The sequence below is a fragment of the Triturus cristatus genome, chromosome 3_1 (assembly GCF_964204655.1).
Source record: "Triturus cristatus chromosome 3_1, aTriCri1.1, whole genome shotgun sequence".
NCBI lineage: Eukaryota > Metazoa > Chordata > Amphibia > Caudata > Salamandridae > Triturus > Triturus cristatus.
Genome location: NC_140583.1, coordinates 672,360,026 through 672,375,393, shown reverse-complemented (window position 1 = coordinate 672,375,393; position 15,368 = coordinate 672,360,026). Strand labels below are relative to the sequence as shown.

The 15,368-nt window shown below is 49.2% G+C and overlaps 1 protein-coding gene across 7 annotated transcripts in view; it reads right to left on the bottom strand.

The window, feature by feature from the left end:
- The window catches only part of OSBPL5 (oxysterol binding protein like 5), a 1,218,591-nt gene that overhangs the window by 340,099 nt on the left and 863,124 nt on the right, over positions 1 to 15,368 (bottom strand). For all 7 annotated transcript variants that reach the window (XM_085644727.1, XM_085644725.1, XM_085644728.1 and 4 more), the window contains one exon: positions 11,161 to 11,364. In XM_085644727.1, the coding sequence (XP_085500853.1) occupies positions 11,161 to 11,364 (204 nt within the window). The remainder of the gene's footprint in view (positions 1 to 11,160; positions 11,365 to 15,368) is intronic.

Sequence of the window (15,368 nt, the reverse complement as noted above, 5' to 3'; positions counted from 1 at the left end):
CAACCGAGTGTAGTTTGTTGTGAGCCTTGTGTAGTACTTGGTACTTTAGCGAGATCACCTGAGTGTAGACGGTTATTTCCTGCTTCTGTGTTGAATGTTTTGAAGTGTTGTTTTTTCTTTTGCAGATCCTATTCCCTGCTGATCCTACCCCTATCCTTTCCCTCGCCTGATCCCCTCTGGGCTCTGTAACCTTTTGGTTGGAGTCCGGGGAGGTCTGGAGGTGGAACCCTATTTCACCACCCGGATCCTGAGGAGCTCTCATAACCGTGACAGAATAACGCACCCACGTTTGGTGCTCCTCCTGATCCGGAGTGGGGCGGAATAGAGTATGGCCACCTTAGATGAGGTAGTGCAGGCATTGGCTTTGGTGCAACAAGAGCTAGTGGCTTCCCGGGTAGAGGCAGCCGCTTTACGGGACAGGGTGGAGAGACTGTCGCGCAATCCCTTTGAGGTAGCCGTACCAGCTGGGCAACATATACAGGTGACCGTACCACCTCCGATTCCCTTGGCCAATCCAGAAAGGTATGCGGGAGACCCGCAAAAAGTACAGATTTTTCTTACGCAAGTGCTGTTACATTTCTCTTGCAAGCCCTCGTCTTTTCCCACCAACCACTCTCGAGTGGCGTTCGCCATCTCCTATTTGGTGGGAGATGCAGCCTCTTGGGCGGTCCCCTTGGTACGGAATAACGATGCGGTGCTCTCGGACTGGGAAGCTTTCAGAATAGCGTTTGAAGGGGTGTTCGATAGGCGCACGACCACCTTCAGCGCGGACAAAGAGCTGCTAACGTTAAGACAGGGGAAGAATGACCTAGTAACGTATCTCACGGCGTTTAACCGGTTGGTGGCGGAGGCGGCATGGCCGGAGGAAAAACGCATGTCCCTGTTTTATCAAGGGCTTTGCGAAGAGCTAAAAGACATAGTCGCCCAGATAGACCCCCAACCCACGAACTGTGCGGCCTTGATGACTCTGGCCTTAAGGCTAGACGGCCGACTAGCAGAAAGAGGGGGAGACAGATATAAGGGGAGCGGGATGGCGACGAAACCCCTAAGGAGAGAACATAACCCAATGACAACAACGACGAATGAGCCTATGGAAGTAGGGGCATTGAGACCATCATTAACCAGGGCTGAGAGGGAAAGTAGGAGAGCATTAGGGCTCTGCATGTACTGCGGAAAAAGAGGGCATTATGTACGCGAATGCCCTTCTAAACCAAAGACAACAGGAGTGCCGTACCGAGGGAAGAAAGCCGCAGTATCCACACGGGTGGCTGAGGTAAGCACTCCAGAGCTTGTCTCCTCTTCTCCACCGGAGACCACCGTATGGAGGATACCCTCGTTAGCCAACACCAAATCCACCGCCACGGAAGCACACATTGTGTTAACCGCGGGGTTAGAGGTAGGGGAACAGGAGCATCAGGTATTGGTGATGTTGGATTCGGGAGCCACAGGGAATTTTATGGATAGTGGACTGGTTAGTCTACTCTCCATTAAGGCCGTCCCCAGAGAATCCCCAGAAGAGGTATTGGCAGTTGATGGAGAACCTCTGAGGTCAGGTCACATCACCCTGCACACCGGTAATCTAAAAATGACACTAAAAGAAGGAGAACAACAACATCAGGAATTGATTGAATTCAATATCATAGCCGCCCCACAGTATGAAATAATACTAGGAATGCCCTGGTTTGTTCGCCACAATCCCACTGTGGATTGGAGGAACAGAACAGTACGCTTCCTGTCTCACGGGTGTGTCGACCACTGCCTGACAGGGCATCAATCACCGGCCAAGGCACTAGCAAGTCCCTTTCATGTGGCTACTGCCGCGGAAAAGGACGTAGAACTGCCGGCGGCTTATGAAGGGTATGCTGATGTGTTCAATAAAGGCCAGGCGGAACAACTGCCCCCGCACAGACCTTTTGACTGTCGCATTGATCTAATAGACGAGACGGTAGTCCCGTCCTGCCGGGTGTACGCCCTATCTGACCCAGAAACGCGGCATTTAAGAGAATATCTGGACAAATACTTGGCGCTAGGTTTTATTAGGCCTTCTTGTTCTCCTGCTGCTTCTCCACTCTTTTTTATAGCAAAGGCTAATGGAGATTTAAGAGCCTGCTGCGACTATCGGTCTCTCAATAAAAACACCATAAGAAACAGATATCCGTTGCCACTGATAGGGGTTTTGTTGGATCAAGTAAGAGACGCAGTAATATATACCCGCCTAGATCTCAGGGGTGCCTACCACCTGGTAAGAGTTAGGTTAGGGGATGAGTGGAAGACCGCATTTAAGACCCGGTTTGGACTATACGAATATCTGGTTATGCCGTTCGGGCTGTGTAATGCCCCGGCGGCTTTCCAATATTTCTTAAATGAAGTGCTTAGAGAGTACATGGACATTATCGTAGTGGTCTATATAGATGACATTTTAATATACTCCGCGGAAGAGCGGGACCACATCAAACACGTGAAACTGGTCTTGGATAAATTAAGAGACAATGGCTTGTACTGTAAACTCAGTAAATGTGAGTTTGGGGTCACCACGGTGGAGTTTTTGGGAGTCATCTTAACACCTAAAGGCCTGGGCATGTCGGAGAGGAAAGTGCAAGCCATTCGAGACTGGCCCACACCTCGTTCGGTAAGGGAGGTACAAAGTTTCTTGGGGTTTGCGAACTATTACCGCAGGTTTATCCAGGAGTTCTCCCATACTGCGGTACCCCTTACAAGATTACTGAGGAAAGGGGTGCTCTTCCAGTGGACGACAGAAGCGACGGGGGCTTTCGAGGCACTGAAAACCAGCTTTACAATGGCTCCCATCCTCCGGCACCCTCAAGCAGATGTACAGTTCGTTGTGGAAGCTGTTGCATCGGAAGAAGCCATAGGGGCGATTCTGTCACAGAGAGACAGAGGCACGGGTAGGCTCCATCCAGTAGCGTATCTGTCCAAGAAATTGGACAACGCAGAGCGCAACTACACGATAGCAGAGAAAGAACTTCTGGCAATAAAAAAGGCGTTTCAGGAATGGCGTCAGTACCTGTGGGGGGCGCAACATCAGGTGTTGGTCTATTCAGATCACCGGAATTTGTTATACATGAAGACGGCGCGCCACTTAACGCCAAGACAGATGAGGTGGACCCTTTTTTTTGCAGAGTTCGATTTCCTCATTACCTACCGTCCGGGCACAGAAAACAGGAAGGCGGACGCGTTGTCCCGACTGAACTTAACAGAAGGGTGCGTCACCCCAGCGCCTCTCTCGATAATCAACCCGGCTAAGGTGATTTGCGCATTGAGGGCCGAAGATTTCTTGAGTAACCTACGGGCCAGCCGATCGACCGACAGCTGGAAGGCTTGGAGAAGCAGAGCACCGAATCGCAGCCTCAAGGATGGTCTTCCTTTTCATGGGCAACAACTGTTTTTGCCAACGAAGACGTTGCGGATTCAGGCCTTTCACTGGTGTCACAACTCCCCGCTGGCAGGACATCCAGGAATACACAAGACCAGGGTGACCGTCTCGAGACATTTCTGGTGGGGCACCTTGCAGAGGGACATCCGTCTTTGGGTGGCGGCCTGCGAGGAGTGCGCGCGGAACAAAAGCGAAAGAGGAAAGAGAAAGGGCCTGTTGCTTCCCTTACCCACGCCCCAACAACCCTGGAAAACGATCAGCGTGGACTTTATTACCGGGCTGCCTGATGACGACGGTCGTTCAGCTATTTTGGTGGTCGTAGATAGTCTGACAAAGATGGGTCATTTCATCCCCTGCCACAACCTGCCCACGGCGGCTCAAACAGCGCAACTCTTGTTGACACATGTGGTCAGGTTGCATGGATTGCCAGAAGTCATTGTGTCAGACAGGGGCCCTCAGTTCGTCGCCAGTTTTTGGAAGGCCTGGTGCAAGGCCCTGATGATTGAGTCCGCTACATCCACTAGTTTTCACCCCCAATCCGACGGGCAGACAGAACGCCTAAATCAAACATTGAAACAATATCTAAGGTGTTACGCGTCGCATGCTCAGGAGTCATGGGTACCCATGTTATGGATGGCCGAGTTGGCGTACAATGGAGCATGGCATAGCTCGATTGGGGGGTCCCCGTTTAAAGCCAATTTTGGGTATGAGGCGAAAACGCTGCCCGTGTCATTGCCGGAAAACGTGGAAGAACAACCGGCGGTCTACTCCAGGCTGCGGGCATTGCGCCAACTGCACCGGCGCACACAAAGGGCCTTGAGGGCGGCGAAAAGGAAGTACAAGAAGTGGGAAGATCGGAAAAGGAGAGCGGGTCCAGAGTATGAAGTGGGCGATCGAGTGTGGCTCTCCACTCGGTATATCCGATTTAAAGTGAGAAGCGTGTTTCACCCAAGATACATTGGCCCGTACCGGGTAACGAAGAAAATCAACCCGGTGGCTTACAAGCTCAAGTTACCGGGATCTCTACGCATATACCCCGTGTTTCATTGCAGTTTGCTGAAACCTGCGTTGACAGCGTCCAGGAGACCTCCCCCTCCGGTGTGGGTTGAGGGGAGCCTGGAGTATGAGGTGGAAAGCATCCGAAACGCCCGGTATAGGAAGGGCCAGCTGTGGTTCCTGGTATCCTGGAAAGGATACCCAGCGGAAGAGGATTCCTGGGAACCTTCGGACGCAGTGCATGCCCCTGTGGCACTTCGAAGGTTTTACGCTAAACATCCGGAGAAGCCTGGCTCTAGGAGGCGCTGGGGGAGAGGACATACTGTGAGGGTTCGGGTACCGAAGCGCCTACCCAGCGTCTCGGGACTACATATCCCAGCAGCCCTGAACCCAGGAAGTGGGAGGCTTCTTAAGGCCGTCAAGCGCGTCTCCCGGCGTGCGTTATTTTGAATTCGTATCGCATCCTGCTCGCTGCTCGGAGCTCGGCGTCCCAGCGATCAGGAAGGATCCAGAGTATCCCGTGTGAAACCACCACGGACCTGCTTTCCCCGCCCCTCGGAGCTTGGCGACCAAGCGGGGAGAGACACTACCGGAGATACTGACGAAGGGGGAAGAAGAACGAGAGGTAGGAGTATCGAGGCTCGGCTGAGCCCGTGGAGGAAGCATTCTCGGCTGAGAGTGCTGTGCCTGCTTTACCTGTGACTCGGACCTGTCAACCCCCCCCCCCCTCCCCCCCCCCCAGGCAAACAGCTCGGAAGAGATGACATGGATTTCGTCTCACGGAGCCTACCCGTGATTTAAATATAGTAGGACTCTTGATATCATAACGTCAGGGGTGTTTAGTACTTTCGTGTGTTGCGCTCGGCTGAGCGAACCCTTCAGGTCCCCCTGTGTTCTGGCTATTCCTTGCACCTCAGTGCGCCTACGCCTCTTGAAATACGAGACTTGGTTAACCCGGCCTTGGGCGCTGCTTATTGGGAGTCTAGTGTCAACTTCCAGCGTGTTGATTTCCCCGGTGAAGGAGCGCTGCTACGTAGGGAACCTAGGCGGCGGTGTCGCACCGTGGAAGCCACCTTACCTTTGGAAAGAGGCCGTGACATTATCCTTTTAGGAGGCAGGGAGACAATATTAGTTTCTGGGAGAATTGTAGGAAGCCGTTTTTCTTGTTGTTAATCTGTTAGGATCTTTTCACACTAGCGAGACCAACCGAGTGTAGTTTGTTGTGAGCCTTGTGTAGTACTTGGTACTTTAGCGAGATCACCTGAGTGTAGACGGTTATTTCCTGCTTCTGTGTTGAATGTTTTGAAGTGTTGTTTTTTCTTTTGCAGATCCTATTCCCTGCTGATCCTACCCCTATCCTTTCCCTCGCCTGATCCCCTCTGGGCTCTGTAACCTTTTGGTTGGAGTCCGGGGAGGTCTGGAGGTGGAACCCTATTTCATCACCCGGATCCTGAGGAGCTCTCATAACCGTGACAGTATCCTGTCACAGGGAGGAGTGACCATCTCCCAGACAGGATTCAGTGTATTAGGGCTGGGTGGGTGCACTTGCCAGCGACTGAAAGTCTGCATGATTATTATTATATTATTATTATTTAAAATCTTATATAGCGCGCAGCTACCCTTGGGCATCCCGGCGCTTCCAGACAAACATCCGATGGTAATGGGAGACAGAATTGACGCATTATCCGGGAAACAAAAAGGTTTTAAGACCTTTGCGGAAACGCAGTGTACAGGGCTCAGCGCGTAGTTTTAGAGGAAGTGAGTTCCAAAGCTTTGCCGTGTTAAATGAGGGGCACATTTCGTGTCCCTGTGCATAGTCCATTTCAAACCAGTCCTGGGAGCCATTGGCTCCCGCTCTGGCGTAATACTGGACAAAGGACACGGGAGTATCCTCCCCACTGTCCAGACCCTCCTCTGGGAGGGTCCCCCAAATCTTTCCAAACCTCTTCCGTCGGTACCTTTTTTTTTTATTTTTTGGATCTGTTTTTTATTGATTTTACACAACCAATCAAATAAACAACAAAACATGATACGATATCATAATCATACGTGGCATAATGACATACAGTCTCAGACAGCATAGTAGAATACAAAGTTACGGTGTCAAAGCATCATGTGAGCAATTTAACCTTTGTAATTAAATCTCCTGTTGCAAACCAATGCGAGTGCTTCCAGCTTTCGCTCCCTCATCCCGTGTCCAACTACAGCCTACCCTGAGTACTCGAAGCTATCAACGCACAATACAATGCCAATAACCCAAGTAAAATATAAAGAAAAAACTGTACCCCCCCCGCCCTCCCCTCCCCGCATGTCCGGCACCAGTAGCGATAGTAGCCTGTACACACTCCCGCAATTGGACTCATGCGCAGTCCAGTCCCACGGCTGACTTAGTCACATTGCGCCGTCTTGTGAATCATACAGGGTGGCTACCTATGGATAATGTGAGGAGCCACTGTGGCATACAATCGTGGTCCAGTCCCTCAAACCAACCACAACAATACACCCTAATAGGAGAATATATCTATAGCAGCATAGTCCTCCAGCATTGCATTCCAGCTCAACGAGATAGGTGTTTTCACTTCCGTCGGTACTTAAGGGCTTAACAGGCTGTAGGACCTTAGATTCGTCGTGGACAAGATTCAGAACTGAAACCACTGCACTTCGACCGTCTGGACACTCTGGACTTCTCTGGATTTTGTTTGGGCCTGACTTCATCTCCCTTTCAGTCTGTTGCATCATCTGTGCCTGTGCACCGTACAGGATCCGTGTAGGCCCTGTGGAGCATCCAAGACACCTGAAGATAATCTCCCTTGTAGTGAAGGAGTCACTCTCCTGCATTCGCAGGCACCGCAACAGTGCTGACCGGTCTGCTGATCCAGAGCTCCTACGGTCTCCAAAAGTCTAAGCAACACAGGAGGTAGGTTTCTACATCCTCAGAGGTCCGAGCTGCCCTCTCACCAAGTTTGAGGTCAGAATCCTTTGTGGGGGGATGCAATACTGAACCCCTGTGCACCGTACAAGTACATGTGCTTGTTAGCAATCCTGTGACAGGTGCATTGGGCTTCAAGTAGCCCCAACCTCTGGCAACTCTTCCTACAAAGATCTTCAACCACCTCGCACTGTGTGCTCCGTGGCCTATTGTTTTGTGAAGCTACCTGAGGTCCTCTCGTGAATCCTGTCTCTCCCGCCTGTGGTCCAATTGAGGGTCATCTTTCATTTCTTTGGGCTCCCCTGATTTCTCCGGGCCTGCCCTGAGTCCCCTGCTTGTGGTGAGTCTCCTGGACCTTGCTGGTCCGAACCGTACACTTCCTTGACTTCCTGCATGGGTTGCTTGTGCCAAAGCTTGTTGGTGCTCCTGCCGGACACCGACCCCTCAGCACTCGACATCCTTCGTGGGACAGCTTGTATCTGGCTCCTGGTCAACATCAACGTCTATACACAAAAGTAAGAGAGGCACATATAAAGAGACAGATTCACAACAATCCTTGGAAACAGTCCACACATAGACAAGTGTAATAAATCCTTTATTCTTAATTCGTATAGTACACAGTACATAGGCTGTGTACTATATGAATTACGAAGAAAGGATTTATTACATCAAGCTTTACCTGTTCCTGTCATCGTCACTTGTCCGTGTGTTGTGGACTGTTTCCAAGGATTGTTGTGAATCTGTCTCTTTATATGTGCCTCTCTTACTTTTGTGTATATGTGTTAAATTTGAGACCAACAACGGTGTCTGGTCTTTAGAGGTGGGCAACATATGAGAGACTATATAGGAAAACCCTATTATTACTGTTTGGAGAATACTGCTAGTAGTGCGGCGGCATATACCCCACCACAGTGTCTTTGTGTGTTTCATCCTCAACATAGCCTGGTCCCCGCAGCTGCAGAGTCAAGGCCACCGTCATCTATTCTGAAGCATCCGACATCGGTGGGCATTCGTCTGCCGAGGCCCTGGTCACTCTCAAGTGACCAAGACTCTGTCCCCTCTGTTTTCAGGTACTCTTCTACAAGAATCCACATTTGGATTCCAATGGGCACTTTCTCCTCTTCCAGCAACGGCTGTTCTTCAAAGTCCTCCATTTGGTTTGACGGCGGTTTCCGACGCCACTTCACACCTATGCACCTGGGTTAGATAACTTGGATACTTCGGTATCCATAGGTGGGGTGGCTCTCCAACCTTCATATCGAACTTGTTGGCGGCCTGGACTATTCACAATCAGGGTTCAGGCCGAAACACAGCACAGAGTCTACCTTGCTGTCTGTTATGGACGACTTACATATGTATCAGGACAAGGGTTTCTCAGTAATCCTAGTTCTTTTAGATCTTTCAGCAGCGTTCGACACCGTGTCCCATACCATTCTTATTGACCGGTTGTCGAACGCTGGTATTGAGGATAAAGCCATTGATTGGCTAAAGAGCTTCCTATCGGGGCGTTCCCAGAGAGTGATCATGGACACGTATCGATCAGCGGAGGTGGAGATATCTAAAGGGGTGCCACAGGGCTCTTGTTTAAGCCCTACCTTATTTAACATCTATGTGGCACCCCTGGCAAGAGTGATGCGCAGCTATGGATTAATCCCAGTATCCTATGCTGATGACACGCAGCTCCTCTTCCCTTTTAAGACCATGTCCGCAGAAATTAAAAACTCCTTTTCTGCGGGCATGAAGGCGGTGGCTAATTGGATGTCTTCCAACTTCCTGCAATGCAATGTCAGTAAGACGGAACTAATGTTGTTTGGAGAAGCCAAACTATTGTGGACCCCTGATTGGTGGCCCCCCGATTTGGGAGTAGCTCCAGAATCCAAACAGGTTGTGAAGAGTTTAGGGATTCGGATGGATCAAGACCTGTCATTTGGACAGCATGTTAACCATACTGCTGGAATTTGCTTCCATACGATTGGCCTGCTACGCAGAGTCTTTCCCTTACTACCGGACTCTTTTAGAAGAACTCTGGTCCAGACATTGGTTCTGAGTCGTATTGACTACTGCAATGGCCTGTTGCTTTCTGCCAACGAAAATGTGCTGGCCAAGCTTCAGGTCATTCAAAACACCGCGGCTCGTCTTGTCCTTAATGTTCCTCCAAGAACTGCGTCCAAACCTCTTCTGGAGAAACTGCACTGGCTTTCCATTCGCTAGAGATCTAAGTTCAAGATATGCTGCTTGATCCATAAATGTTTAAATGGACAAGGGCCTATTTATCTTCAGAACAAATTTGTTCCTTATGTTCCAAGTCGTTCACTTAGGTCCAGTAACTGTCTTCTTCTGGTGACTCCCCGTGCAAAGAAATCTAGACACGGTAGTAAAGCGCTATCTATCGTAGGCCCTACCCTATGGAACAGACTTCCTCTTCATCGGAGACAGTGCAAAGAACATCTCACTTTCAGGAAACTCCTGAAGACTGTGTTGTTCAGAAACGAGATCTAGCTCCTATTATTCCTCTGTTTCTACCGGCTCCAGAAAGCGCAGAGATACTCCAGCTGGAGTCGATTCTAGCGCTATATAAACCCACAAATAAGATAAATAAATAAATTCTGTCTTCCACAGGGTTTCTTCGTAGTCCACTGGGAAGGGTCCTTAATCTTTAAAAATCCAACCGCGACTTACCCATAGGCTTGTACGAAGCACGCGTTTGTGTACTCACACTGCACACGCACTCCGTGGGGTCCCTATCTACTCAACTTGGGTGATTTCTTGGGGTCCCAGCAATTCTACGTCTTCTCGACATTGTCCTGACTCAAGTTGTGGTTCTTATACCACTTTTTTAGTATAGGGCTTGTTCACCCCCGGGGCCCACTGCGTATTAGTGCTATATACTGTGATTTATTTGCTATACTATTGTGTGCTTTGTTTCTATCTCTGTGTGGGAGATACTGGAACGTACTAGAGAGTATTCTATAATAAATACATCTTTTTATAAATACCTTGTGTGGTTCTCTCCCATTTAATCTATACCAGATTGCATTCTGGTAAAACAAGCTGCTTTACACTCCTTCAAGACTAAGTCGGAAGGCTGTTCTACACAGCTACCACTTGGATAGCTTTCTAAGGTTGTCTGAGACCTTGTAAATCACCATAAGGGCTGTCTGGGCTGGTGCAAGGTGCCCACTTACATTAGTGGACAGCATATACCAGGCCAGCCTCTCACATTGACTCTTCGGGATGTCTATTTTATCGTGAGAGAACAATACATTAGTTGACTTTTTAAACTGACTATTTTTGGGGAACATTTCTTTACTTTAAGTTTCTTTTCTTTTCTGTACGTAGTTCCATTTTGTATGTCTGCATAATTAAGATTGTACAATAACTTCTAATTGTAGTGTTATACATGTTGTAATTTTCTGTTTTACATAAACTGTATCTTTTTTTGTTCAGAATTATAAGGAGAAGGATGTGTTTGGACGTAACCATCGAGTGTTATGTGTTGCCATGGTTAAGGAATATTAAGGGAAGAAAGGGAATATAGAATCTCAAGAAAGGAAATTGAACTGGGGGGCGATGGTCGCATGTATTGAGAAGTCCTGCTGTTTACTGTATGCTGTAACTTGATTAAAGTCTTACCTGGTGATCCACCACTTTATAGTCGCTAGCAGTGAGAGTGAAAACGGGGATACTGCAGAGACGGTGTGGTGTCGTAAAATAGATTGATGCAATAGGTGAAATAGCTAAAAACTCATTTTGGATTACATAAGTTGCAAGGCCTGTGTAGCCATCCGCTGCCTAAATGGATTCGGCCCTGGTTAAATGTGAGGGTCACAGTTATAATTACCTTCATTGCCCAGATAGACTGGTCCAGAGGGTGGAACAGCTTGAAGCAGAAGCCATCCTTTTTGGAGGGTCTCTCAATCAGCTCACATGAATGAAGGAGGATGGTCCCCACCCACTGGCCAACCTTTGGCGTTTTATAAATGAGAAGCACTCCTGGTTTTAGGACACACCACAGACGGGTCCAGCTTTTCAGGGTCCCGCGGATCTGCAGGAAAGAAACAACAACATTATTTGTAAAAGATATGGCTGCATCCTTTAGTGTGTGCTGTACTTTGAATTATTTCAAATAGTAAAGCAGTAATTCCAGATAATATTTCGAAGTGACTAGACCCAGGGCAATATTTGGTTGCACATGCCACTAAGCCTAAGTTCCCATTTAAGTAAAACAGTGAGATCGCCTGCTCATGTCCCTGTGTGCATGGGGTTACTCCTACTCTCCTAGGGTATGGGTGTGGTTTCCTTGGTAAGTAAAGAAGGAGAGCATGAATGTTTCCCTTTATGTGGGGCCCTCTTGCTCCTTCACAAATGCTGGGGTGCGCAAATCCTTTCAGCATGGCCCCGGAGCATCATAGAAGCCCACTTGGGTTTTGCCTATCTATCAGTGTCAGAATGGCCTATTGGTTATGGCCTGGTACTCCCCGAGTCCCCTATTTACCTTTTGTACCCGCAGCCCTTGTACTGATGGGGTCTCCCTCCCTCCTTCAAGGCAAGTAATAAGACTACACAAACTTTTGGATCAGGGGGTGTAACCACCGGGCGCATTTATTACAAAAAATTTAAACCATTATTTATACACATTATGTACAATTACGCAGAAAGTCCGGATACATTGTTAGACAGATGATGTAACGTGGCTAACCTCAAACTCTAATACACACGACACTCCTACCGTAAATCTAACAATGCATATATTCACACTTTCTGCGTGTCCCCTCTAGAGCCTACGGCAAGGTCAATGACTGCTAGCCTCTAGATTCCAGCAAACCACAAAATACTCGGCCGGAGTAGGCTTGCGCAGGGGGTACAGCTTATCGGACGGATATTCTCCCCCGGGCCCTCCCGACGCCCTGTGCCTTAAACTCCATAACGGGGGCTGCAAAATTGTGCATACTTGCACCCTGATGCGCATGCGCATGCGAGGGTGGCCACAGGCCCACTGGAAAGAGTGCCTCCCCCGGCCCCCGCACCCCGACAGCTTACCTACCAGCTGTCCCTGCCCCTGGAGTTTCATGGTTCCGACCGCTAAGGACCGAAGACTATGCTTACCAATCATGACCTTACCACCTGACCGGAGACACACACACACAACTAAATACGACATTATTGCCTGAAACCAGATTTCATGTACTGACATTTTATTAAATGTTACACATTTCAACTACTTAACTCTGCATTACCCCCTCCTTGCCCCCGGGAACTGGTGCGACCGCCATAATGGCGGCGCACGCTAGTTTAGCGCTCGGCCTTGCCCAAACTCTGAACTGCCAGATGAGCTGACTTGAAAAGGTCGATGTGGTGGCCTTTTGCTGAGCCTGGTGTGAACTCTGGGGCCATAATACATGGCACAGGCACTGGTCATGTGGCTGTACCAGAGTGTGCGATAGGCCAGTCCAGCACTGTTAGGTCATCTCCATCATGGGCAACAGCCATTGAATCGCTGTGTAATCTTGTTGACATTATGCATCCTCCGTATTGGGTGCATGTACAAATCAAAGGTGATTGTCATTGCATGATTGCATGCTCAGCAGCAAAGGAGGTGACGCTCATTGGATACACATTCGAAGCTGAAGACGAGTCTCTGCCGGCAACACAAAACTGTGGGCACAGGAGAGGCTTTTATCCTGTGAAAAGTAAACTAAGTGTAATTGTTTCCAACGTATCCATGTGCAGCTTATTGGCTTCAGTACCAAAACACGGTAAAGAAAACGTTCCAAAACACAAGTAGATGCATCAGGATTCTAATTTACCCCAAGAAACACATATCTGAGCAAAAGAATAGATTACAAACCATCAGTATCTTGTCATATGAATTTCCTAGTGCTTTTCTTGTTTTAGTCTGGTGTAGTGAAAGTATGAGTTTTACTAGCTTTTGTGCTACATGACAATGAATTCACAGGCAAAACGTACTAGTAGTTGCCAACTCTAGACAAAAATTCCCTTTAAGAGGTTTTAGTGTACTGGTCAGGTAGAAAATTCTGAACTAAGTTATCAATTAACATGAACAACAGACAACTGAGGGGTATATTATCAAGAACGTGTGTGATAACCATCGCAAATTTAGCGTAGCGCAACTTGGCATATCGCAGTCTATCGCCGGAAAACAATACCATGTTAACGCGGTATTCCCAAGGCGTCGGCACCATGTGATAGTCCCATGACAATGTGTCAAATGTCCGCGATAAAGTCAACGCGATGGTGCAAAAATGCGAAATACAAACGCAAAAAAAGCTGCGATGAGGCCAATAGCGATACAGAAATCAGCGCTAACCAGCGACAGACATGCAATACCCACGCGTCATGCGGGAAAATGCACGATAAAATCAACTTTAAAAATAAAGGACAAAAAATAGAAACTGCGTAGCACCATGGATGCCCCTGGACCGAGTGCAGAGGCCTACGCGAACCACACAAGCCCCACAGAACACCACCAAGGAACCTCTGGGTCGGTGAAGGGCAAGGAGAAGAGGAAGATTCGGTGCAGTCCGCAGGAAAACAAGATCAGCGTCATGGAGGTGACAGAACACCACCATCCACTGAACGTCAACAGGTCAAACATGAATGCAGTCGGAGTGTTGAGGAAGCCTATGGAGGAGGACAAGAGGCGCTGGCACGATGAGAAAAGACAAACCAAGTACAAACCCGCTGCCAACAGGAAGGCAGCAAAGGCGACAGGAGGTGGGAGTCCTGCGCCACAGGAGGAGCCGGAGAAAATGGAGGCCCCAGTCATCAGGGTGGAGACAGCGCAAGGAGTTGGGAGTCCCGACACAGCTCGAGAGGAACTGACACAACATCCACCGGGTGAACAACGACCAGGGACTGTGGGGACGGGGGGAGATGTGCACAATGGCACACATGCACACAAATGTGCAGCACACTGCACAACCACAATGAGCCTGGAACATGTCCCTGATCCCTGTGGCACACTGCAGCACACACACATAGCAACAACAGCACATCCCACGACAATGTGATACAAAGTGCAACACCAACACTGCAGAACAGAGGATACAACTGGGTCCGCAAATGCGCAGGAACAGGCCAATCACATGTAACACAGCAGGAAACTGCGAGATGGAAACGCATGTGTACATCCTCACCTACGTCATGTACTCCAAATGTCCACTGTCCTGCATCAAATATACAGCACCTCTCAAACAGTCACAATGTATATCGTCATACAATCTGCATGTTAACCAGAACAATGCGCCAAAACACATGTCAACACAATGTCAACATGCATCTCCCCTTCGCATTGCAGAGGGGCAAACAACACTTCCAGAAGAGCAGACCAGACCACTCATAGGAGATGCTGGAGAGGACTACCACACCTTCGACACAGATGCCCTACAACAACCCATTGACATCTTAGGCGACCCACCCCCAGGAGCAGTGCAGCCAAGCCACATAAGGGAGACACCAACCCCTGCACAGACCACACAGCAGGAAGCACCCGCCTCCACGTCTGTCTACCAACACCCCACCTCAGCACACATCGCATTCCAACGCCAGGTGTCAGAATGCCAAAAGGAGGTGATCGAACAGGTGCACATGGAACCCAAACCAGAGCACACATGTGGGTGCTCAAGTCCCACCAGGGACTACCCACACCCCACAAAGGAGACCCACACCTCGACAGAGACACATGCATACTTCCTGCAAAGAACAACACCCAGAGCCCAGGAATCATCATACACACCTCCATGCTGGACCTCCGTACAACGGCCCAGTCCACTCCTCCCAAGCATTGGGCAGGTGACGACGAAGCTGCATGTCCAAGGTCTTACCCACTGCCAAAGGTAACATGGTTGCGCACGATGTACACAGCACAATGTAATGTTGTAGGCCCAAGGACCCTCATGCTTACATCATGGACACACTGAGAAAGTTTGTGGAACTGGCTACGGGCACGAGCGCTCGGCTCCTTTATTGGCAGGGACACATGTACAGTGACGCCTGTGCTGGATGTGTGTGGGGTGAGTGTAAGCCAGC